General features: G+C 46.3%; 1 protein-coding gene across 1 annotated transcript in view; it reads right to left on the reverse strand.

The window, feature by feature from the left end:
• CSMD2 (CUB and Sushi multiple domains 2) overlaps positions 1 to 24347 on the reverse strand; it is a 621951-nt gene that overhangs the window by 495169 nt on the left and 102435 nt on the right. The window contains exon 3 of the mRNA XM_044913827.1: positions 16451 to 16563. Coding sequence (XP_044769762.1) covers positions 16451 to 16563 — 113 coding nt within the window. The remainder of the gene's footprint in view (positions 1 to 16450; positions 16564 to 24347) is intronic.

Raw genomic sequence — 24347 nt, forward strand, 5'->3', positions numbered from 1 at the left:
TTTTATAGATAAGAAAACTGAGGCTCAGAAATATCACAGCATGTTCTCCAGATAACACACAGTGCATGGCAGATTAACCCAAGAACAATTTGGTTCCAAAGTGCAAGCTCATTCCACTGCTTCCTGCTTTCCCCCACCTCTAAAAGGGGGTAGGAGACTGGGGAGGCATGAGGGGTCAATGTGGGCACTGGATCTAGGCTTCCCTGTGCCTGAGGAAGGATAAAGTCCCAGGTGACACACCTTTCTCCGGGCTCTCTGCAGCTTCCTGGGTCACAAAGGGCCACCATGGTTCCAAAGGATGCTGCTGGAACATGGGTCAGGTAGAGGGTTGCGATGGGGGTGGGGGATGGGCTGCGTGCCTGTATCCCTGCTGTCTCAGTGTTAATGGGGCTTGATTGGCAGGGCCTGGACCAGGACTAGGGATTACAAAATGCTTTGGATCAAAGTCAATCGAATTAATGGACGGGGATCGCTGATTAAAGTAGTGAGTTCCAGAATCACAGAGCCATTGAATTAGCAACTTGTAGATTCGCCACGAATTATAGAAGGCATCTAGAGAAACTCCCTATCCAGTTCAGCCCATCTTCTCACACCAAAGAAATCCTCAGCAGGAAAAGAATGTGTGTGCATGTACCCAGGGTCCTAGGGGACAAGCTAGTGTGGCTGGCCACCAGCAGGACATGGCTCTAAGTATCCTGCCCTGTCTTTGAAAAAATGCCCATCTGCATTTGACTTGCCTCTCTGTCCCTCTCCCGCTGTGTATATGTGTATGGAGAGATACATAGAGATATAAATAATAATATAAGATATAAGCCTTAATACCGCTACCCCCGATAAAACCAGAAGATATGACATGTTTAGCCTATAGATATGGGCACTCAAAATACACCACGTATCTCACCTGGGGCGATAGAGTATTTCACTGATTTTTTTTCTCACATTTAACATTTAAACAGTTCAGGAATTAGGAGGAGTTTTACAATCAAGAGTGTGTCATAGCTTAATTGGTAGTGTTTTTCCTTAGTGGTGCATAAAATAATGGCGCATTACAATCGATGGAATGTTAAATTGGTGAGATCCAGGACATACACCAATTTGAGAAGTATGCTAATGGCATCTCTGGTTGAGCTGATTGATCAAACCTTTGCTTCTGCACCTCAGAGATGGGGAGCTCACCACTTCGATAATTAAAGCTATGCAAAATTTCTTCTTGATGTTTGGCTGAAATTCACCTATCTCTAACAACTATGCAATGGCCATTGTCCTGCTCTCTGGAACAATTCAGAATAAACATTCATTTGTCCTCAATGAAACAAATCCTCAAGTCACCCCCAAGTCCTTTCTTTAATCATTACTTCTCTCATTCATTCTTCCCAAACATTTACTCAGTGCTGGGTCTTATGCTGGAGATAGAGTCCGTGACCCTCAAAAACACCTTGTTACTGATCATTGCTTTATTGTGTGGGTTTCCTTCCTCTGGAGGGCACCCACTTCCCAAGATCGGAGTCTATACTTCTATTAATAGAGCCACGTGACCTTTGGCTCATGTTCTATTTACAGCCAACTGAAACCTCTTGGTAGTTTTCACGTAAGTCAGGACTTCATTGCTGTTGATTTTATTTTATTTTTCTATTTAAATTCAATTAATTAACATATAGTGTATTATTAGTTTCAGAGGTAGAGTTCAGTGATTCATCGGTTGTATATAACACCCAGTGCTCATTACATCATGTGCCCTCCTTAATGCCCATCACCCAGTTACCCCATCCCCCATCCACCCCCCCTCCAGCAACCCTCAGTTTGTTTCCTGTGGTTAAGAGTCTCTTATGGTGGGCGCCTGGGTGGCTCAGTTGGTTAGGCGACTGCCTTCGGCTCAGGTCATGATCCTGGAGTCCCTGGATCGAGTCCCGCATCGGGCTCCCTGCTCGGCGGGGGGTCTGCTTCTCCCTCTGACCCTCCCCCCTCTCATGTGCTCTCTCTCTCATTCTCTCTCTCAAATAAATAAATAAAATCTTAAAAAAAAAAAAAAGAGTCTCTTATGGTTTGTCTCCTTCTCTGATTTCATCATATTTTATTTTTCCCTCCCTTCCTGCTGTTGATTTTAGTTCACTCTTTGATTTTGGATTTTCTCCTATTTGCTCTTTGTCACACAATCAACACTGGAGCAGCTATTAAGAGGAAGTTAAAAAAATCACCCACAGTCTCACTGCCCTCCCATAGCAATTGCTTCCTTTTTAGATTTTCATCCAGTCCCTGTCCATAGAAGACCTACTTTACATGCTTGTAATAAATATGGGGAAATAACTTTGCATTCTGCTTTTTCCACTGAAAATAATCTCATAAACATCTTTCTATATTACTAAATAATGCTATTATAATTTTAAATGTCCGCAAAAATCCATTAGGTAGATATACCATGATTTTCCTAGTCATTCCCCCATTGTTGGACATTTTTACAGTTTCCAATTTTTCATCACTATAAATAATGCTGAAATCAACACTTTCACACATATAACTTTCTTCTTCTGGTGAATTATTTCTGTAGGATATGTTCCCAGGGGAGGAGTTACTGGGTCAAACGACATAAGCATTTTACGACTCTTGATACATGTTGTCAAATTGGATTCCCAAAGGACTAATTTACATCGCCACCAGCAACCTGTGAGTGTGCTCGTTTCTCTGCATCTACGCCAGCACTCTCTTTCCTCCTAAGGCTCTTCGAGCTAATTTACTAGGTCTAAAGTGCCATTTCATTGGTTTAATTGACATTACTTCGATGACTAGCAAGACGGAATAGCTTTCCTGTATATTCACTTGCTGACTCTATTTCCTCTGGTGTGAACTCCAGATTTCTTACCACCTTGGATAGGCTAGTTATGTAACAGAAAGAATAATCCTTTCCTACCATACTTGGCATAATATGATTCAATAGTCAACTGTTTCCTTTCCACTGGAGATAGTTTTTGTTATACAGAACTTTTACATTTGAATATAGTCAGATGAGTACATTGTTTCCTTTTGCCAGGTCCTTTAAAGCACAAAGCTTGGCACTGCTCCTCCTATAGCAACATATTTTTTTTTTGATCCAAGGGTCCCAGCTGTGTGGAATTATTTTATTCTTTTTTGCCAGCTGACAATCAAACTGCCTGGGTCTGAACCCTCATTCTACCTCTTATTAGCTTTGTGACCTCCAGCACTTACTTAACTTCTCTGTGCTTCATCAGTAAAATGGGGATAATAATCATGCCTACCTCATAGGAGCATCATGAGGATTAAATGTTAAAATGTAAGGTACTTTGAAGAGGACCTGGCACCTGGCCAGAGCAGAAGCAACGTGAGTCGTCCTTACAGTCATCATTGTCCTATGTATTTGCTCTTCCTCCCTGCTCTGAATCCTCTGCAAAATTTCCAAGTGTGATCTCTAGGGCTTCAGCACTTAAAACTGGAGACCCCAGTACTTGGACATTCATATATTCACCTGGACTCTTAAGGTGAGCTTGTTCCATCAGTTACAGTCACATCATGAATGCCTGCAGATAGGAATATCATCAATATTTTTGTTTAAGCCATTGGGAGAGCCAAGTTTTTTCACGTGTAGGTCATTTCTTCTGTTCCAGCAGCTTAGATACCCTTCCATGGGTAATATGGGCAGTGTGGTATGAGCCCCGGGGCCACGTGTCGCCTTGTCCTGGCACCCTCCCCAGCACTGATGAAGGTCTAGGCACCTTCTGTGCTGGGCAGTGGTCCCCATATGCAATGGCCCCTTGCCTCCAATCTGCCCCCTGCCCTCCTCACCATCCCTAAAGTACAAATCTCACTGTGTCACTTCCCTGCCCAGCACCCCTTGGTGATGGCCTTTCTCTGCAAATAAAGCCCAGACTCCTTCCCGTGGCCTCCCAGGCTCTGCAGGAGCTGGCCCTTGACCCTCATCGAACTCAGTTCCTGCTACTCCTGCTTCTCATATTCTACGCTTCTGCCCTGCAAGATTTCTTGCAGGTGCTCAAATATATGTGCTCTTTCTTTCTTCTGACCTTTGATTTCTTTCATTCATTCATTCACCAAATATTTACTGAGTGCCTAACGCATCAGGACCTGTTGTTCTTGGAGCTAAGGACTCAGCAGAGAACAACAATAATAGTGCAAAAAAGACAAAGACCCTGGCCCCCCAAAACTCATATTCTAGTAGGGGAGACAGATAATAAGCAAATAAACAAATAATCATTATCATACGTGAAGGGGTGAGAGGGAGAAATGGGGGTGGGGGTGCTGTGTTATATAGGATGGTCAGGGAAGGCCTCTCTGATGAGGAGGCATTTGAGTCGAGACCTGAAGCCAAGACAAGGGAGAAGGCTATGGGACCTCCAGGGCTGAGCAGAGCAGGTCAAGGGAACAGAATGTACGGAGGTCCTGAGGCTGAAACGTGCTTGGCTTGCCATTTCTCTGCCCCCTTCCACTTCACAGGACCACTCCTGGTCATGTAATTCATTACCAAATGCAATCTGCATTATTCCTAAATAATTCCTATATTCCTGGAATGCATTATGGAAAAAAAGCCCCAAGAATATAGATAAAGGTCTTCAGGAAAGAGCAGGAAATGAAGAGCTGGAAGTAAAGGTTGAAAAGCAGGAGAGCAAAGCCGTCACCCACAAGACAGGGTCTCTGGCAGCAACGGTGTCCTCGGAAGTGTCAAGACTGGGGACTGCAGGCTCTGGGAAACATCCCAGTGCCCTGTGCGGACCCACCTGACTCTCCACCTCCCCTCCTTTCTGTGGGGTCAGGAGAGCTGGAGAGGTGTGTTTGGAGGACCGACTGGGACTTATCTGGGGAGGCAGCACAGAGTGGAGAAGGGTGCAGGACTCTTCGGTGCTGTATAACCTCGGACAAGCCATCTAACCTCTCCAGGCCTGGACTTCCTTCTCTGTGAAATGGGGATTCTAAGGAAGGCCTTGCCCTCGAGGTGGTGATGTCCAGTGTCTGCAAAGCTTCCACCGCATCACTGGGCACATCAAAGGTGCTCAACAAGTGCTGGATTCCTTGGTTTTCTTGCTCTCGGAGCCCCTGGGCATGGCCGCTGTGGCTCATGTGAGGACGCGGGACTGTGAAGTAACTATCGTGCATCGGGATGGGAAAAGGAGGGTAGAGATGTAGTCCATCCACCCACAAACCTCCAAATCCGAGTCTCCCACCTAACGTGGTGTTTTTCCCTCCTGCTGTTAAAATGAACGGTCAGTGGATTCAAACCCTCGATTATCCACATTATTAAAGGGAAAAGCTGGAAAGCCTGATCCAAAACACTGGCTTATCACCCCCACATTATCAAATAATGGGAAGAGATGAGATGGGAATATTCACTCTGATACTTCCATTTGGCGGTGTCCATGCTCGGCTCAGGGGCTGGGAGACAAATCCCCCCGGGGAAGAGGCGGAGAAAGGCATGTGTCCTTTCAACATCCAGGGCGGGGGTCAGCGGAGGAAGCTCTGATGTTCACCCCTGACCCAGGCCCGTAGGAGGGAGACACGTGGGCATCCAGCTACAGTCTCTGCCAGGACAGTGCTTAAAGGCTGGCCCTCCCACCTCCCATCTCAATGGGAGAAACCACATTCACGTCCCCACCCAGTGCTGTTCTCCGGGCCTCAGGGGTCATTCTGGGCGAGGCTGGCTGTGGCCCAAAGTGAGTCGTGTCTGGGTTTAATGGGCTCACCCGCCTTGGGCACAGATAGAAGGGAGGGTCAAGACTGGGGCATCATGCTGCCTCCCGCGAAAAAGGCGTTTATCAACCGAAGACCTGTGCTAATAGGTGTTAAATAGAGTTCAATGCAGAAAATTGAGAAGTAATGAGACTCAAAGCCATGAGAATAAATTAAGAGGTGATCACATGGCCGAGAGAGCGACCACCTGAATGCTGAAAAGGAAGAGCTCAGACCATCTGAGAGTCCTGGGTCAGAGAAGAGGTCAGAAGGACGAGCCCCCTGCAAATGAGGCTGGGGGGTGGTCAAAAGCAATTAAGGAATTACCATATTTCATCAGTTCAAGGGCACCCGTTTTTCCATATTTTAATATCTTTGAAACTGGGCTGTGTCTTATAATCAATAGCATGTCATACTTTAATTGGCAACCTGTTTTTCTTTCCCTGCGGTACATCAGATCGAGCTGTATCATAACAGACGGCATCTCACATTCATTGGAATACAGTCCCAGGAACCTTGAGCAAATCTCTCTCCTTGTCGGGGTCTTTTACATTGGGCAAGGTGACCACTTGTCCACTCCCCCTTATTAAATCATTGTTTACTGAGGATCCATCACGTGTCAGATCCTGGGCTGGGCACGCAGCTGTCAACAGTGATCACGACAGTCCCCATGTCTTCTTGTTGAGCACGTTAGGAACTCCCGACACAGGTGGTCTCATTTGCTCCCAGTGAGAAGTGCACGGAGGAGGGATTCTTACAGTCCTCCTATGACAGGGGAGGTCAAATTCCCACAACAGCTGCTAGCCAGCTGAGCTGGGAACTGATTCTCCCTCCAGACCTGAGCTCGTGATCTCGGTGCTCTCCTCTGTGTCCCAGCCGTCCAGAAGCACACATGGGTGGGGAGAAAGCAAAGGAGGAAGAGGGAAGGTATGAGCAATGCACGGGATGGGAGGGGACAGACCCGGAGTTGAGAGGCAGCATGTGCACCATAGGCAGCCTGTGGATTTGGGTTAAGCAGAGTCTGGAAGGAAAACAAGAGGAAGAGCAGAGCAGTGGGTGGAGGAGTCTGAGGAATGAGGGCGAGACAGAGACTGGACAAAGATGTGGCAGGAGGAGGAGGAAGGGGGTGGGAGGTGGGGCTGATGTCCTGGGCTTTCATGGTCGGGTAAGGAGTTTGTTCTCCATCCTGGAAGCAACCAGAGGGTTTAAGTGAAAGCTCCCTGAGATCTTTGCATCCAAGCATCTAATGATTCTCTGAATCTTTTGTTGGACAAAGAGTGACTCTTTGTGGACTCCTAAAAGGAAGCCTCTGGAGCGAGGCCCCCATGTGCAGTTGCTCAGGTTGAGTATTGCAAAAGGGTACCCAGACAGGGGGGTGATGAGAACTAAAACCCAGCCTATCCTCCACCCACTAAACCATATGCTTACAGGGCTGTGTCCCCTCAGGGTGGTCACTCGTGATAATTTGCACAAAAGCCTTATACGGGGGCGCCTGGGTGGCTCAGTTGGTTGGGCGACTGCCTTCGGCTCAGGTCATGATCCTGGAGTCCCGGGATCGAGTCCCGCATCGAGTCCTGCATCGGGCTCCCTGCTCGGCAGGGAGTCTGCTTCTCCCTCTGACCCTCCTCCCTCTCATGCTCTCTGTCTCTCATTCTCTCTCTCTCAAATAAATAAATAAATAAATCTTTAAAAAAAAATAAAAAACAAAAGCCTTATACGGACTAGCAGGGATCCAGATTAGCAGAGGCAAGAACTAGCTACCACTGTGGTGTCCCCCGTGTGCAAAGCCTGGGACTAAGGTATGATGATGACAGAAGAAACAAAAACATAGGTGGCATTCCTTACTCTTAGAGACCCACAAGGCTTGACCAAAGGCTTTGTTGGGAAATATTTTTTTTTTACTCCCACAAAACACACCAGGCCATATTATAATAGCTTCCTTTTGCTGAGTGTCAACTGTGTGCCAAATGTCATGCTAGGTACTTTCCAGACCTTTTAACTAATGCTCACACTCCTCTGGAAAGGAAGAGTGGGTTATCCCATTTTCCATAGGAAGGAGCTGAGAGGTTCGGTACCTTGCCCGAGGTCACACAGTGGGGACAAGGCAATGCTCAAATCGATCTCCAGAGACCCAACCAGGCAGGAGAGCAATTTTCCCCATGCAGTAGAGGAGCTGGTATTTATTGAATAGAGACTCTGTGCCAGGCATTTTGCATGCATTAACTCTTTTAGTCCTCATTACAATCCCTTGAGGTGGGCATTACAGTTTCTCTTTTGCAAAAAAAAATCAGCTCAGGGGGGTTGGGAGACTTGCCTAAGTTCTCATAGCTAGCCAGGGTTTGAACCCACTTCTTTGTGAGCCCTGTTCCTCTGCTCTGACTCCTTCCATGAGTCTTAGGTGTCAGAGCTCTTCGAAGGTGGGGGCTGCTTCTTATTCACTCATATTTCTCGAAGACTACCTTGAGACCTGGCACAGAGCAGGTGCGCAGTAAATATTTGTTGAATGAAGGAGGAATAAACGAGGGCAGGGAAGTAAAGCAGATGTGCACCTTACTGGTGGGTAACACACCCACCTAAAAACGCTCCTTCGCCGTCACCACCCTGTCTTCTAGCACGCTGACATGAGGCGGGTCAGGGCGCTAGAGTCTGGTATGATATCATCGTCAAATTATGTTAATACTCTTCCCCCAAAGGGGGGAAATATCACTGTGCATGATGAACTGTTTGTGGGATTACTGAGGACGTGATATGAAATTCATCCTGATTCCCCACTTATTGAGAAGTGCTGCACAATTTGTCTCAAATGTCACATCTCTATGTATTAATTTGCTACTCCACGGTACTGATTAAAAGGAATGTTCTCCAACTCCCAAGGCAGAGCCATCGAAAATGGAGCAGGTTCACTCAGGAAGCGCACACCATCCCTCCTGGGCAGAGGAAATGGACATTCATCGCCTCCCACCCTAGAGGAGGCCTCGCCAGGCCTGCCGTGCTGGACCAGAGTGGTCTGAATGGTGCAAATTACATATTCAGTGCACATGTACATATATATAGTCGAATAGCTTCCATTAGTCTACTTTCAAATGTCTGCATAATGTCCCAGAATTGGGGAGCCCTTTCAGAATGAGGAAATTGTCTGAGAGGTAGAGACTAAGAGTTGGGAATCAGCGGGCCTAATGACAGGAAGGGATAAAATCAGGAGGGGTCCATTTCTGGACCCCGATTTCCCTGTGTGCAGAGTGTCATGGTCACCTCCCACCCTGCTCCCACCTCCAAAAGCCACGAAAGCACACTCTGTCCCAAAGCTTGCTTCAAACCTGCCTCTCCTGGTCCAGCACCCACAGGGAGCTCCATCTCTGTCCTTCTGTCCCCTACATGTGTGTCTGACCCCCCGTAAGGACGCTGCTCACCTTCCGTCGTAGCAGAAGGTCACCATGGCATTTTTTCAGAAGTGACACTACAGTGAGTGCGTCCTCTTCCTCCCTTACCAGGTGGATGAGGACAGAGGGGGTGGCTAGGAAGGTGGGGCTTGGCTGAAAAATCAGCAACTGCACACCATAGGCACTCAAGAAATATTAGCTCAGTGAAGGAAAGAGTCTCTACCATCAACTTCATGTGCGATGTCGGCCCCTCTGGGCTCAGATTTTCAGGTGGACTAGTGGTTCATGGGTGGGCTTCAGGGCATCTGAATTAGATGAAAGGAAATATGGAAAAGTGGTGTGCGCATGTATGTGCATGTGTGCATGCATATGTGTGTGAATGCACATGTGTGTGCACAGCAAGTGTGAGCATGCGTGCATGTATGTGCACACGCGCGCGTATGTGTGCCTGCAAAGACAGTCACAGCTTTCAAGTCCAGGACTCTAACCTCCAACAGCTCGGGCCTGCTGGCCATGTTACTAGCACTTTTAGTCTAGAGCCAACGTCTCTGATGTAAAGAGCAGAGGCCATGGAAAGGCTAAGTTCCCGGCCATGACCTGGGCAGCTCCAGGCCACCAGGCAGCAGGGCCCGAAGCCTCATCCCTGTCCAGTGGACACCCTGAGTGGCAGTGCTGGGGCTCACGGTTATGGACAACACTCTGCTCCTTCCCCACAGAGGCCACGGTCCGTTTGTAGACCAGACACACCATGAACAACTGGTTTGAGGGTCTGGGGCAAACTCAGGAGCCCAGGGGACTGGGGTGGAGCTGGGACTGTGACCTCTGGTGATGGCATCATCTTTTCTCCCATCTCCTGAGATAATCTCAGGCTAGTTAGGTTAGCATGAGGGGAACTTCGTGAATCCACGGACATTTATGGAGCAGGGATATTGGCCAGGGTCCTGGACACATCGTGTGACTTGTGTGTTCTCTTCCTTAGTCTTCACAACTCTGTGAAGCATATTCTCACCCTGATTTCACAGATGGGGAAGTCAGAGCTCAGAGAAAAGAAATTCCTTGCCCAAGTTTGCACAGCCCAAGTTGGACCAGAGTGGTCTGAATGGTGCAAATTACATATTCAGTGCACATGTACATATATATAGTCGAATAGCTTCCATTAGTCCACTTTCAAATGTCTGCATAATGTCCCAGAATTGGGGAGCCCTTTCAGAATGAGGAAATTGTCTGAGAGGTAGAGACTAAGAGTTGGGAATCAGCGGGCCTAATGACAGGAAGGGATAAAATCAGTGAATGGCGGATATGGGCTTTGATTCCAGACACGTATGAACTCAGGACCTGGAGTCTTAATCATTGTATGATGCCACCTCTCCCCTTAACAGTTACCAGGGAATTGGCAAGAATAAGGGTTCTTCATCCTTCTAGATTCTGTGGAGATACTAAGTGAAAAAGAACAGGCCTGATTTTTAAGGCAGCAAAATCAACAAAATTTTGATAGTGGGATTCCAAGATGACAGTCAGAGTTAGCTAAGCAGAAATACCTGTTTTCAGATCTGGATGATGAAAATAGATCTGATCGACTGAGACCCTGCACTCAGGGATGGGTTCTCCTTCACGGAAGTGTCAGACAGACGACTCTGGATTAATGGTCCGATAACGCAAAGGTGCACCCGGGATTGGGCATTTAAAACCTGCAGAGACTCTCATCTAATTGACTTTTCTGGTCTGCTTATAATAACTCCTGTTTACATGCTGATGAGTCTGGAATAGACAGAAACAATCCCATAGTCTTTCAGATTGTGTGTGGAGAAGGCGAGAAGCCTGGCGGCTCGGCTGGGAGAAATAATGCCCAAAGACAACATCAGGGAGAGTCATACTCGGGACAAATTGAGAAGTAAGGGACTTCCACACACTCAAAGAGGGAAAAGGCAGGGCAGAGCATTGGAGGGCCAGAGACAGAAATAGCCACTGAAACCAAGACAAACACAGCTGAATTCCAATAGGATTTAAAAGTAAAATGTAAAAATAAAACTCCAAAAGAATAAGATGAACATTTAAATGAATATTTATCTGATCATGGCATGGAAAAGGCCTTTCCAAACATGACACCAAAGGTAGATCATAAAAGTAAATTTTTTAATTTAAAATCGGTGGCATAAAAATTAAAAATCCCACACATCAAAAGGAAACCCATAACTTTAATATCTTTAATATGCAAACCCACTTACAAAAAAAGAGATAAGAAAAAATACTAACACCTCAAAAGAAAAATGGGCGGGGGGGGGGGGACAGGCAATTTACAAAATGATCTACAAAAGGCCACTAAGTGAAGACAGGTGCTCGACCTTCCCTGTCATCAGAGACAGAAATTATAACAACCAATGAGATTTCATTTTTTATCTATTTTAATCAATGAAATGGATTTAAAACTCACCAACATGCAACGTAGGTAAAGTAGGGGGCAGAGGGCTAGGCCCTCATGTGCTGTTGGTGGAGGTGTGTATCAACATAACCTTTCCAAGAACACTGTGGAATTATGCATTAAAATGTAAAATCTACCCACTCTTTGACCCAACAATTGCACTTCCAAGAATTTATTCTAAGAAGATAATTAGATGAGGGTTTAAGTTGTATGTACAAGAATGTTCTTCACCTAAGTGTCCACAGAAGACTACTGGTTAAATAATTGTGCTATATGCAAACCACAATGGCTCCTTTGCTGATATTCATTCGGAAGGACAAACAAAGCAGGGCTACTTTTATTAACATAGAAAAACGCCATCCTCATTAACCAGACTACAGAACTGAATATAGAGCATAACTCCAAAGGCACGTGGATCTGCATCCCTGTGCAGGTGCCCATGTGCCTGCACGGAGAGCTGTCTAAATGCACACTCGCCAGATTGGCAGAGGGGAGGCTGGACCCTCTGCGAAGGATGGGCAACCCTAGGTGGGCAAAGCAGGACAGGGGCAGATCTGGAAGTCAGGAAGGGGGGCGGGGAGTGAATGGGGTGAGGACTTATGGGGACTCAGTGCTGAGAATAGGGTTACCAGAGCCAGCAAACGAATACACAGGACTCTCCGTTAAATTCGGGCTTCAGATGGACCATGGACAAGTTTTTAGTATAAGTATATCCCATGGAATGTTTGGGATAGACTTCTACTTTAACTATTCTGATTTTTAATTTGAATAATTTAAAATTCCAATTAACTGGGCATCCTTGAGTTTATCCGGCAACCCTAGCTGAGAGGTTCTGGACACATCTCTTGTTGCCTCCCCAGGATGACCCACACCAGCCGGGAGGGGTGCTGAAGCCGAGGCAGGCTTCCTGGGTCCTCCCCCTGCCTCTGACCTAGCTCCAGTTTACCTGCCCATGAAATGGAGTCACCCATTTCTGCCCTACTCCAGGAATTTTGCAGGGAGCGCAGTCTTTAGTGAAGCCACAGAAAAACTCCTGGCCATCAAGTAGCCTGAAGCTGAACACAAAACTCTTGAGGAGCACACAGCCCGTACATCTGTAAGATGGAGATAGCAATGTCTGTCCGCGGGGCTGCCATGGGGATTAAGTGAGAAAATGTATGTAAAGCGCCTGACATACAGTCAGCGCTTAATACAAGTTGATCCCTTTCCCTTTGGTCCGAGGCCGCAGCCCACGCTCTTGTCCCCGGGGATTACAAATCAAGCATCTCCTGTCGTCTTCAGGGTTAGACGACTGGCCTTTTTGATCTTTGCCTTGAAGGGCCAGCCACCGTGGGCTGACATTCTTCACCTGACTTCACCTCTCTCCAAAGTCTCCGCAGGAGCTCAGCCCCTTATCGGCACTTTCCACGCTCCTGATGCAGTGGAGGAGACAAACTCCCTTTGACAGTGGACTCTCAGGGACGTTGGCCAAGGGGAGCTACCGAGAGCAGGACCCAGATGTTTTCTAAATGGATGCGGCAACATCCTGACTAGAGAATGCAAGGGGGCCGTCGTGGCAGGGGGCAGCCCGGCCTCGTGGCGGGGGGGGCTCCTCTTCTGGACCCTGTCTGTCTAGGACTTGTCCAGCACAATTGTCTAAGGTGCACTCTGCAATGGAGCTGACCTCTTCCCCGGAAAGCCAAAATCTTCAGAGTCGTTCTGACTACTAGATCCGCCCCCTTCAATGAGGCCCAGGTAGTTCCAAAAATTCTGCCCAAGGTCAGTTAGTCAGTTACAAGCCTAAGAAGCTAGTGTTTATCAGTAAATCTGCAAAGATGGGATTATCTGGTGTCTTGTTGATAAGCCCAGTGACAGTCAGGCCCAGGCCACCACGGTGAATGCAGGTAGCACGTGGTTTATTCCCAGCGGCGGCTGCCCCTACTGGTTCCTCCCACCTTCCCCACCACCCGCCCCCCACCCCTCCACTTGGGGTATTCCAGAAGTCAGTGCAATTCATACTTTTCCGGATGCACAGGTCGCCCCAGGGGCCAGTCCCAGGCCAGATCCATGGGATCTCGGCTTCTCTGTGCTTGGCTCCTTCGTTAGCACACCCGTCTCTGAGCCACTCTGCCAGGCCACACAAAGACAGCAGCCACACAGACCAGAGCTGGAAGAAACCCTGCCCAGGTGACTACACGGGGACTCAGCCGCAGCAACCTGTGTGCACGGGTCCGGGGTTTGCGTGGGTGGGCCTTTTGCCCGCAAGGCTTTGTCTTCTTACCACCAGTGACACCGTTACGTGGCTGGGGTAGGGCAGGCCCTTCCTCTGGCCCATTGGTCCTGCAGCAGAATGCTGAGCCCCCTTGCGTCTGGGCTCCCTCCTCTGTGCCAGGCAGGTGGAAGGAGGGACCCATCAGCCTCTACTCTACTGTACTATTTTACGACCTCTTTTGAATCGCAGACCCTTTGTGAAGCTGATGGAAGCTCTGGCTCAGCTCGTCCAGTAGCATGCCCTGCTACCTGTGATGCTCTCTACCCGTGATGTCCAATATGGTGGCCACATGTGGCTCCTGAACACTCGATAGGAAGCTAACGGGACTGAGAAACTGAATTTTAAGTGTTATTTCATTTTGAGTAATGTAAATATAAATATTTCCGTGTGGCTAATGGCGACCACACTGGACAGCACAGCTCTAGACAAAGGGTCAACCAGCTTTCTCTGTAAAGGATGATAGAGTAAAGATTTTAGGGTTTGCAGGCCACGTGGTCTCTGTGGCAGTAGCGAGACTCAAGTTGTAGTGCAGGCCGACAGTCAGAGACAACACGGCCACAAATAGGCTTAGCTGCATGCTAATAAAACTTTATTTACAAAAACAAACATGGACTGGATTTAGCCAGCGGGCCAGAGTTTGTTGATCTCTGTTCTAGATCCTTCCTTAAAAAAAGAAAACACACCCATACACACACACATCCATATACATTCAGAATGGCACTCAGTTAGTTAAGCATCTGACTCTTGATTCCGGCTCAGGTCATGATCTCAGGGTTGTGAGATCAAGCCCCGTGTCAGGCTCTGCGCTCGGCGTGGAGCCTGCTTAAGATTCTCTCTCTCCCTCTCCCTCTTCCCCTGCCCACCCACCCCCTGCTAGCACTTGTTCTCTCTCAAAAAAAAAAAAAAAAAATTTTTTTAAATATCAGAATTTTGCCCCTAATTTCAAGGGGTTTATAGACCTTTGATGTCCAACTATAAGCCCCGCCCATGATTCCCAGGCTACATACCACCTCTGATTTAAACGATATCAGTGACTATAATCTCAGATCTGCTCTGCCTGGTGGAAAAGTGCTTGGCATTGTTTCCCAGAGGGGGCATTATGGGCAGAGATCAATAGGACACTCATGAAAGCCCAGACCTCAGACAAGCATCTAAAAGGACGGCGGACTGAGGACATCGTGAGGGTCCAGCCAGGGCCCCCTGCGTCAGCCCCTCCCAGCATCTCTGCAGACACCAACTCTGGTGTCCCTGACTCATTGCCACCACCATCTCCAAACACATCCAGTCTCCCCAAGGCCAACATGCTGTAGAAGGAACTTGTGACCAGAGATGCTGTAAGGGATTTCTGAAGAGGCATCTCTTGGTAAGGAGGTTGTAACTCAAACTTGGAGAGAATTACTTTGGGTTCAGGGACAAAGGTTTGGGGTGAAGATGTAGCTAGAATGACCAAGATCACAGACTTGATACTGGGAGGAACTGATCATTTTTTTCTAAAGAAATTGGGCTACCTCAAGAGACCTTTAGAGACCATTAGGTCTTTGTCAGAAGCCCTCAGCTAAAGGTGACTATGGTTATGTCAGGAGCCCTCAGTTAAAGTGATCTGGAATTATGTCAGAAACTATCAGTTAAAAGCATGCAGAATTTTCTCTGGAGCCTTCTCAGGAACCTTTAGTTAAAAATAACTGAGACCTTTCTCAGGAGTCCTCAAACGCTCAGGTTAAAGCATCCAACTCTGTGCCCCACACCCTGGCTACCACGGGTGGATTTTCCCAAAGAAGTAGGACTTGCCCTGTTTCCATAGTCTATTCCTAGTCAGGACAAAGGCAGTATCTGTTTCTATGTTGTTATAGCTCCATTTGAAAAAGCATCACTTATTCTTTAAGTTCTTGGAGATAAGAAAGCTTTCAAATAACTGGCATGCTTTACTAGGGTGTTATGACTGTTATTATCATTAATGGTCTTAAAATATGCCTATTAATGATCTCAACACAAAATAGCAGTGTGGGTCTTAGCCAAGAGCAGCACAATTACCTATTAATGAGATGTAAATTTCCCAGGGAAATGACAGAGATCTAGAAGTACCACCTTCTGAACTAATATAATAAAGTTAATAATAATAATAGTGTATAATCTGAAGATATTAGTGTTAATTTGAATGCCAGTACCAAATTTAAACAAGCTGAGAGAAGTGGAAATTATTTGCATAACTCAAACCAAGAAACCCTAATCTGTGCTATTGAGGAAAAACGGATTTTTCTTCTCTGAATGATCTAACACTGACTCTCGGCAGTGACAAGATTGAGCAGAAGTGTTTTTTTCAGCTACTTATTGTATTTCTTTTACTTAGACTTTCTATCTTTCTTATTTCCAAAACCAAGCAGAGATACCTTATACAATTAAGCCCGATAGAAAACGGAATTAAAAAAATAAAAACACAACCAAACACATTTAGGGGACAGACAAGTAGGATGTTACCAGACCCTCAGGATAAATGACTGCAGCTGAGCTCTGATTTCAATTTTCAGTTTCCTGGGAACATGGCATGGACAATTTAGGTAACCGAGTTACTGGTTAGTAGGCAGCCTTGTTAGGACAGGAGGAAGCTCTGAATCAGGAACACCCCTCCCCTGCAGCTGAGAGCCACACGGCCCTGCCCACAGCCCTTCTGACCTCACATGCCAGGCCCCTGTAGCCAGGCCGGGAGGCACCTACCTTCATAGCTGGCGTGGAAGCCCTGCGCGCTGACCGCATAGTCACTGACGAGGCGTAGAGAGAGGGTGGTGGCTGCGCTGACGATGGTAGCTGGTAGCTGAAAGCCTGTGAGCCTGAAAGACAAAGAGGTGCCATTTAGGGAGAATGACCCCCTTGGGAAATGAGCATCCATTAAGCGTTTATCGAGTGCCTGCTGGATGCACAATGCTGATTTTGGCCCAGGGAGGGATATGAAAGCAGCCTAACACCAGGCATATGCAAGGTGTCCGAGGACAAAGAGGTGACGGAGCCGAGGTGGTGACAAGCAGCAGTCTTCTGTCATAGACAAGTGGAGGCCCCTCCGCCCCAAAGCCACAGGCCATCCCCTGGCCCAGAGGTCTGCCTCATTTATGTCTCTTCTCTTTTCTCCTCTTTGGGTGTCTTCTCTCGTCCCTCCCCTTTCTGGCCGAGGTCCTGTGCGGCTCTGGGTTGACTTCACCACAAATTGACAACTAATAATTGCCAAAAGACAACATTCACTTGGATAATGAGGAAAATATACCCAACTGTAAGTAGCAGAAGGTGGATGCTTCTCATCACAGACTTTATTCTTTAAAAGGAATAAGTCTACTGCTTTTATAAAAATGGTAGCTTATTATTTTTAAAAGATGAAAGCAAAAAACAAAACAAAACAAAACAAAAAACCAATGCAATCTAGAAATAACCGTTCTTGACGGTTGACATACAAAGAAATGGAGGGATCAACAGATGGGACCATCGTCAATGAAATAATTTCATACAAATGGGATCATACTGTACATGCTTTTAAAATTAAAATGCTTAATTTTTTTTTTCTTTGAGTTCAGTGAAGAAAAAGAAACAGAGGTGAAACAGAACTGTTGAACTTGAGGTAATTTGTTTGCAACACAAGAGAATCATTTGTAAAAGATTCTTCTAATGTTAAAAAGATAAAATAAAGAAGCTTTTACTTAATTCTTGGGAACATATTTTAGGAGAGCAGGTGTCTGCGGCTGGGTCCCTCACACGTGACCTGAGTATGCACAGAGGAGGTGGTAAGGGGGCCGATCCCCTGTCTGCCTCTGTCCTTTATCTCCTCCCCGAGGCTCACCCTGCCTCGCTGCACCCCAGTCAGGGCTCTGGGAGGGAACTCAAGGTTTACCTTTACCCTCATTTTCAAGTAGTTTGGGATACCTGTGGTGCTCCCAGATCCCGCTCTATTCCTCCCACTGTCATATAATATCTGGATGCCCAGATGTCCCCTGGAGTCATGAACCCTGGGTTCAGACACGTTGAATCAGATATGTGTTAATGCCCACTGCGAAAAGCCCTCTGCTAGATGGAGCCCTTGCCCTTCCCACCATCCCAATCTTATAGGATTCGTGTTAACTCAAAATAAACTCAAGGAACAGAGAAGGAAAGTGATGGAGCTGTGAAACGGGTGACCAAAGAAGTTCCAAGGTCATGTTCTCTTCTGGTATAAGAGCCTCCAGCAAAAGATGCTTACATCACCCCATAATCTCTCCTCTCCCGGCCCCTGGCCTTCTGTCTCTGTCTCCCTCACTTTCTCACATGGGTCAAAAATTTAGATGTAAAATAGTGAAACATACATATTAGGAAAAAACAGCCTATTTTTTTTCTTGTATCATCTTATGCTAGGGAAGGTCTTTCTAAGAGTGACATGTTTAAAGGACTCCTTTGGCTCCTGCTTTCTACCATCATTCTTCTAGGGAGCTGTTGCTGCACAGAATACCTCACCTGCTCACCTGCTACAGAATTGGGCAAATGACCAATCGTGACATATCCCTCATCTTTATGGACCAGTTCAAGGCATGGAGAAGGAGGGCACATAACCTAAACAGGATCATTCTGAGTCCTTCCACGGGATATGATATACAGATTCTGAGAGCTTCTAGTTTTGGATTCTAAATCATTAGAATGTAAGCTTGGGACTGCCAGTGGCCTTCTTATCATTACCCAGAGCCTAGCTGCTTTACAAAATGATATCCCACATGATACAGACAAAGCTGAAAGTGAGAGAAGACAGACAGAACCCTGATGATATATTGTTGAGATCCTCAATCCAGCCATGCAGAGACATCGACCTCTGCAGTGCCCAATTACATAAGCCAACATTCTTTGTTTGTTTGCTTGCTTCCTTCTTTCCTTCCTACTTTCCATCCATCCATCCATCCTTCCATCCAGCCATTCCTCCATCCATCCATCCATTTTTCCTTTCCTTCCTTCTTCTTCTTTTTTTTTTTCTTGCTTAAGCTAGTTTGATTTGGGTTCTATCTCTTGCAATTGATTACTGATGGAGACAGCATGAAATCCCAGAGGCATTAATGGAAAATATTGATTGACTTAATTATGTGAAAATTAAAAGCATGTAGCAAAGCAAAAGAAACTGAAAAAAAAGGAGGAAAAATACAAACTGGGAAGATTATAATATATATGACAAGAAGAGGGTGAGCATTCATAATTCAAGTTCAAGAACACTTACAAATTATGAAAAAGATAAGTAAAAAGGAAAAAAGGACACAAACAAAAACAGAAAAATGATCCACCTACTTAATATAAAAAATACGGAAACTAAATCCACAAGACTCATTTTTCACCTCTCACATTGGCAAATATCCAGACTTGGCAAAGGTTACAGAAAACAGATCTTGCAGCTATCAAAAGATGATAAGGAAATCCTGCAGATTATACACAGGTACTTGACAAATTAGATGAAATGGACATGTTCCTTGAAAAGCGCAAACTACTGTAAGCTCCCCAATATGAAGTAGATCATTTGAAAAGCCTTATCACTATTAAGGAAATTGAACTAGTAATTTTAAAAATCCCCAAAAAGATATACACCAGCCCAGATGGTTTCACTAGAGAATTCTACCAATCATAGAAAGGAAAATTAACATTAATTCTACACAATATCTTCCAAAAAATAGGGAAAAGAAGGAACACTTCCAAACTCATTTATGAGATCAGTATTACCCCGATACCAAAACCAAAGACAGTCCCAATCAAGAGAACTAAAGACCAATATCCCGCATGAATATAACCACAAAAATCCTTAAAAATTATTAGCAAAGAGAATTCAGCGACATAATAAAATAATTATATACCACAACCAAATGAAGTTTATTCCAAGGATGCAAGGCTAGTTCAATATTTGAAAGTCAATCATTGTAATCCACCACATTACCAGGCCAAAAGTAGAAAAATCACACAACTATGTTAACTGATGCAGAAAAAACACCGGACAAAATTCAACACTCATTCATGATGGGAAAAAAAAAGAAACTGTCAGAAAACTAAGGATAGAAGGAAATTCCCTGAACTTGATAAAGAACATCTACAAAAATCCCACAGCTAACCTCACACTTAATGGTGAAAGACTGAATGCTTTTCCCTGAAGATTGACAATGAGTCAAAGATTTAATAAGCCAATTAGAAAGTCAGCAAAAGACAAAAAGAAACATCTTACTAAAGAAGATATAAGAATGGCAAACAAGTGTATTAGAAATGTTCCACATCACTGGCCATTGGGGAAATGCAAAGTGAGGCCATGTAGTAAGGTGAGCTACTTACTACTACATACTGTTAGAACAGAGAAAATAAAAATCGTGACAATACCAAATGCTGACAATGATGCAGAGCAAGTGGATCTCCCAGACATTGCTGGTAGGATGTAAAATGGTACACTCTGGAAACAGGACATTTCTTAAAAAAAAAAAAAGTCTACACATACACCAATCATACAATTGAGCAGTCACACTCCTGGGCATTCATCCCAGAGAAATGAAAACTTGTGTCCTCACAAAAACCTGTACACAGTTGTTCATAGCTTTTCTTTTTTGGTAATAATCAACAACTGGAAATGACCCAAATGCCCTGCATAGGTGAATGATGAACACCATTCCACGTACCAGAGCACCTCCGCACCATGGAACACTACTCAGCAATAAAAAGGAATGGGCTATTCATACATATAACAATTTGGATGGATCTCAAGGGCATTATGCTGAGTGGAAAAAAAAAAAAAAAGCTCATCTCAGAGGATGACACACCAAAGGCTCCTGGGTGGCTCAGTCAGTTGAGTGTCCCACTCTTGATTTCAGCTCAGGTCATGATCTTAGGGTCATGAGATTGAGCCCCGCACAAGGCTCAGCCCTAAGTGTGGAGCCTGCTTAAGATTTTCTCTCTCTCCCTCTCGCTCTGCCCCTCTCCCCACTGCTCATGTGTATGCATGTGCTCTCTCTCTCTCTCTAAAAGAAAAAAAAAGATGACATACCAGATGATTCTATTATATCAGGTTCTTGGAATGACATTAAAGAGATCAAAAACAGGGCACCTGGGTGGCTCAGTAGGTTAAGCATCTGACTTCGGCTCGGTTCGTGATCCCAGGGTCCGGGGATGGAGCCCCGAATTGGGCTCCCTGCTCAGTGGGGAGCCTGCTTCTCCCTCTACCCCTCCCCCCGCTCGTGATTTCTCTCTCTCTCAAATAAATAAATAAAATCTTTAAAAAAGAGAGATGGAAAACAGATTTGTGGTTGCCAAGAGTAAGGGATAAGGAGAGGAAGAGAAGTGGGGTGACTATAAAGGAGTAGCACGAGGGAGATCTTTGTGGCGATGGACCAGGTGTGTAACCTGATTGCAGTGGTCGTTACATAAATGCACACATGTGACAAACTGACAAAGTCGTATGCATATTCCCTGTGCCACTGTCAGTCTCCTGGTTTTGCTATTTTACTATCGTTACATTAGATGTACCCATTGGGCGAAACTGGGAAAGGTACATGGAACCTCTGTACCACCCTTTCAACTTTCTATGAATCTATAATGACTTCTAAATTTAAAGTTTTTAAAAATTATACTTATGGCTCACACTATGTTTCTATCAGACAGCACCTGAGTCCTCCATTATTAGTTCTGACCTAAACTCGGTCTACCTAGATCGAGCCTTGAGCTCCTACTTGGTCTTTGCCAGGCCCCTCTCCTCAGGTGCCTCATGTACAATCCAGCTCCTACGTTGCACCCCACCCCCCACTACACACATACCTGCAGCCTGGCTGGGTCCCTGCCCACCAGAACCATACTCCAGCCCCAAAGCCACCACTCACCTGTCCCTTGGCTTCCTTCCGACATGCCCACACCCAGATATGCAATGTCTGCCAATGACAGATTCCTGCCCCCAATGGATCCTGCCATTAAAATATCAAATTGTCCCCACTGGGGCCAGACCTCTATCTGCCTCTGCTCTCCAGGCCCCAACCCAACCGGCCCTAGGTGTCTCCAACCTCCAAATGGGCCCAGGTCACAGCAGGTGCAACTTGCCTCTCACCCGTGTCCACCAGAATTATGCCCTTGGGTGCCCTTCCCAGATGGTCTGGGAAACTCTTCCTTCAACAACATACAGCTTCACGTAGGACTCTCACACTTCACCGAGGCTGCTTCCATGATATTTCTGAGCTGCCGTTAAAGATTCCTAGGCCCTAGTTTCTTGGTGCTAATATCAACACAGGCCGTGCATAGCTAATGCACACTGTCAACAAACAACTACAGTTTTATCGCTTGCAATATATGGAATTGCGGCTTACAAGGCATTTTTTCTCATCAGATATTTACCATTCTGCTCTTTCTTTCCCAGCCTTGGTAGATAAATTCTAACATGGAGAATTCCTCAAAAACGCTAATGCTGGAGGGGGGCTGAAAGCCTGGATCTCCCATCTGGATCCTTGAATCATCACTCCCCTGCCCCTGTGCCCGCTCTTCCCTCACCCACTCCTGATCGCTGAATAAATCTGAGACACACTGATGACCTCACAGTCAGGAAGAGTTACCATGCCACGTGTTGGAATAAGCAAATAAAACTTTCAGAAGTTTCCATCGTTTCTCTGACGCATCTAAATACCATACTGAAAGGAGTGAGGCATCCTTCAAGAGTGGAATCCAGACTTATCAGAGACATGGGCTAAGAGGACGACAAGACCAGCAAGAGCCCCTCCCGCTGCTGGCTCTCTTCCCCATTGATTCTAAAATGTGCAGAGGAGAGCCTGGTGGCATGGCCACAGATGTAAGTGAATACTCCTCTTCTGCTTTCTTAAGCCTCCCTGTCTTTCCCGCTCCTCAAGAACCTTCTCTTTGCTCTGCCTCCATGCCCAGAGTCACTCAGGCTCTTGGACACTGGTGATGTTCAAGACCCCAAACTTCTCACTCTCCCAGTGCTGAATCCACCAATGGCTTCCCGTTGTTCTTAAGATTAAGGCCAGGACCCATAGTGACTTCCACACAGCCTGGAAGACTCAGCCTCTGCCAGAGTCTCTGCCCTGTATCCCACCTGGCTCCAGCCCCTCCAGTCTTCCTTGGTCAAGGGCAGGGGTGGTGGTCAGCCCAGAATGCAGGCAATAAGGGGCGCATTTCCCGTGGAGAATTTGAAAATGATAATAAAATGGAGGCTTCCCATGAGGTTGCACTCCAAACACTGTCAGTGATAAAATGTTCTTCCCTCACCTTTCTCCCCACTCCCCTCCTGGCTTCAGTTCCTTCAATATGCCAACCCGCCCCCCCTCAGGGTCTTTGCACACGTTGTTTCCTTTTTCCAGCACTTTCTCGCATCCCCTCCACCTCCTAGGCTAATAAACTCCCTCTCATTGTTCAAATCTCGTCACAAATGTCTCAACATTTCAGTGCTTCTGAAAGAGGCGTCCTTGACCTCCCAGACCAGTCAATCTATTTGCATCCTCATGGGTCCCTGTGGGAAGTCACTGGTGCTCCTCAGCACGTCCCCCTGGCTCTTCTTTCTTCCCCGACACACCGTGGCTGAGGGCAGGTCTGGCCATGGCACTGGCTTTGCCAAGGATACGTGGGTAGTAGTGGAGTGTGCTCTTTCTGGGAGGGAGGCTTGAGGACCCTGTGCACCTCTTGCCCAATTCCCCCACTGCAGTGATCCCGGGTCCCTGACTACCTGGGTCTCTGGGTGACTCCACCCAGCAGAGAGCAGAGTCCCTGTGAGCTGTTCTTGAACCTACAGTTTGAGCAAGAAATAAACTTGGTGAGTTAAACCACTGAGATTTGAGGGTTGTTTGTTACCACAGTGTTTTCAAATGTAGCTTTTATTATTATTCAGGTGTGGTGAGGCCAGCAGATCAGGAGAGGATTGCCAGCGAAATGAGAGTTTGTTTACTCTCGGTTCCCAACAGAAAGAGGCACAGGGCAGCCTTCTGAGGACAGGGACAGATCATTGCCTAAACACCGCTGTGACTGCAAGCTCCACGCCTCAAGCAAAAGCAGAGATCTATCCGCTCCCAGGGATGACACAGACAGGACGCCCCTTGGGTGATGCTGCTCAAGGCTTTGTCCTTGCATTACTTGGCCTGCCTTTCTCTCTGCATCAGCTCACGTCTCTCTCCCCTCCACCCATACTGGCCTGTACACTTTTCTTGAATGTGCTGTGTTTCTTCCCACCCCAGGGCCTTTGCATCGGCTGCTCGTAGGGCTGCATGCACTGCCCCACTCCTTAGCCATCCAAACTGCAACCACCTCACCTACCCATCTCCCATTAGCTTCTCAGGTCTCAGATTGAACGTTGTTACCTCCTCTGGGAAAAGGCAGAAGGATCCCTGATCAACGTTCTCAGAGGACAGAATACTTCTTCCTTTGCAATATTCATTCCAACTATAATGGCTTGATTTTCTTATTGAATTACTTGGGATGTATCTGTCTCTCCTTTCCGATGATAAGTCCCTTGAAGGCAAGGACTAGGGTTTTTCTCTACATAAACTAGTATATAGCACATACCAGATGCGATAGTGTTATAAACTGAATGCTCCCCCAAATTCTTATGTTGAAAGTCAACTCCCCCCATGTGTGATAATCAGAAGGTGGGGCCTTTGGG

Source organism: Neomonachus schauinslandi, chromosome 4, assembly GCF_002201575.2.
Source record: "Neomonachus schauinslandi chromosome 4, ASM220157v2, whole genome shotgun sequence".
In the NCBI taxonomy this organism is placed as follows: Eukaryota; Metazoa; Chordata; class Mammalia; order Carnivora; family Phocidae; genus Neomonachus; species Neomonachus schauinslandi.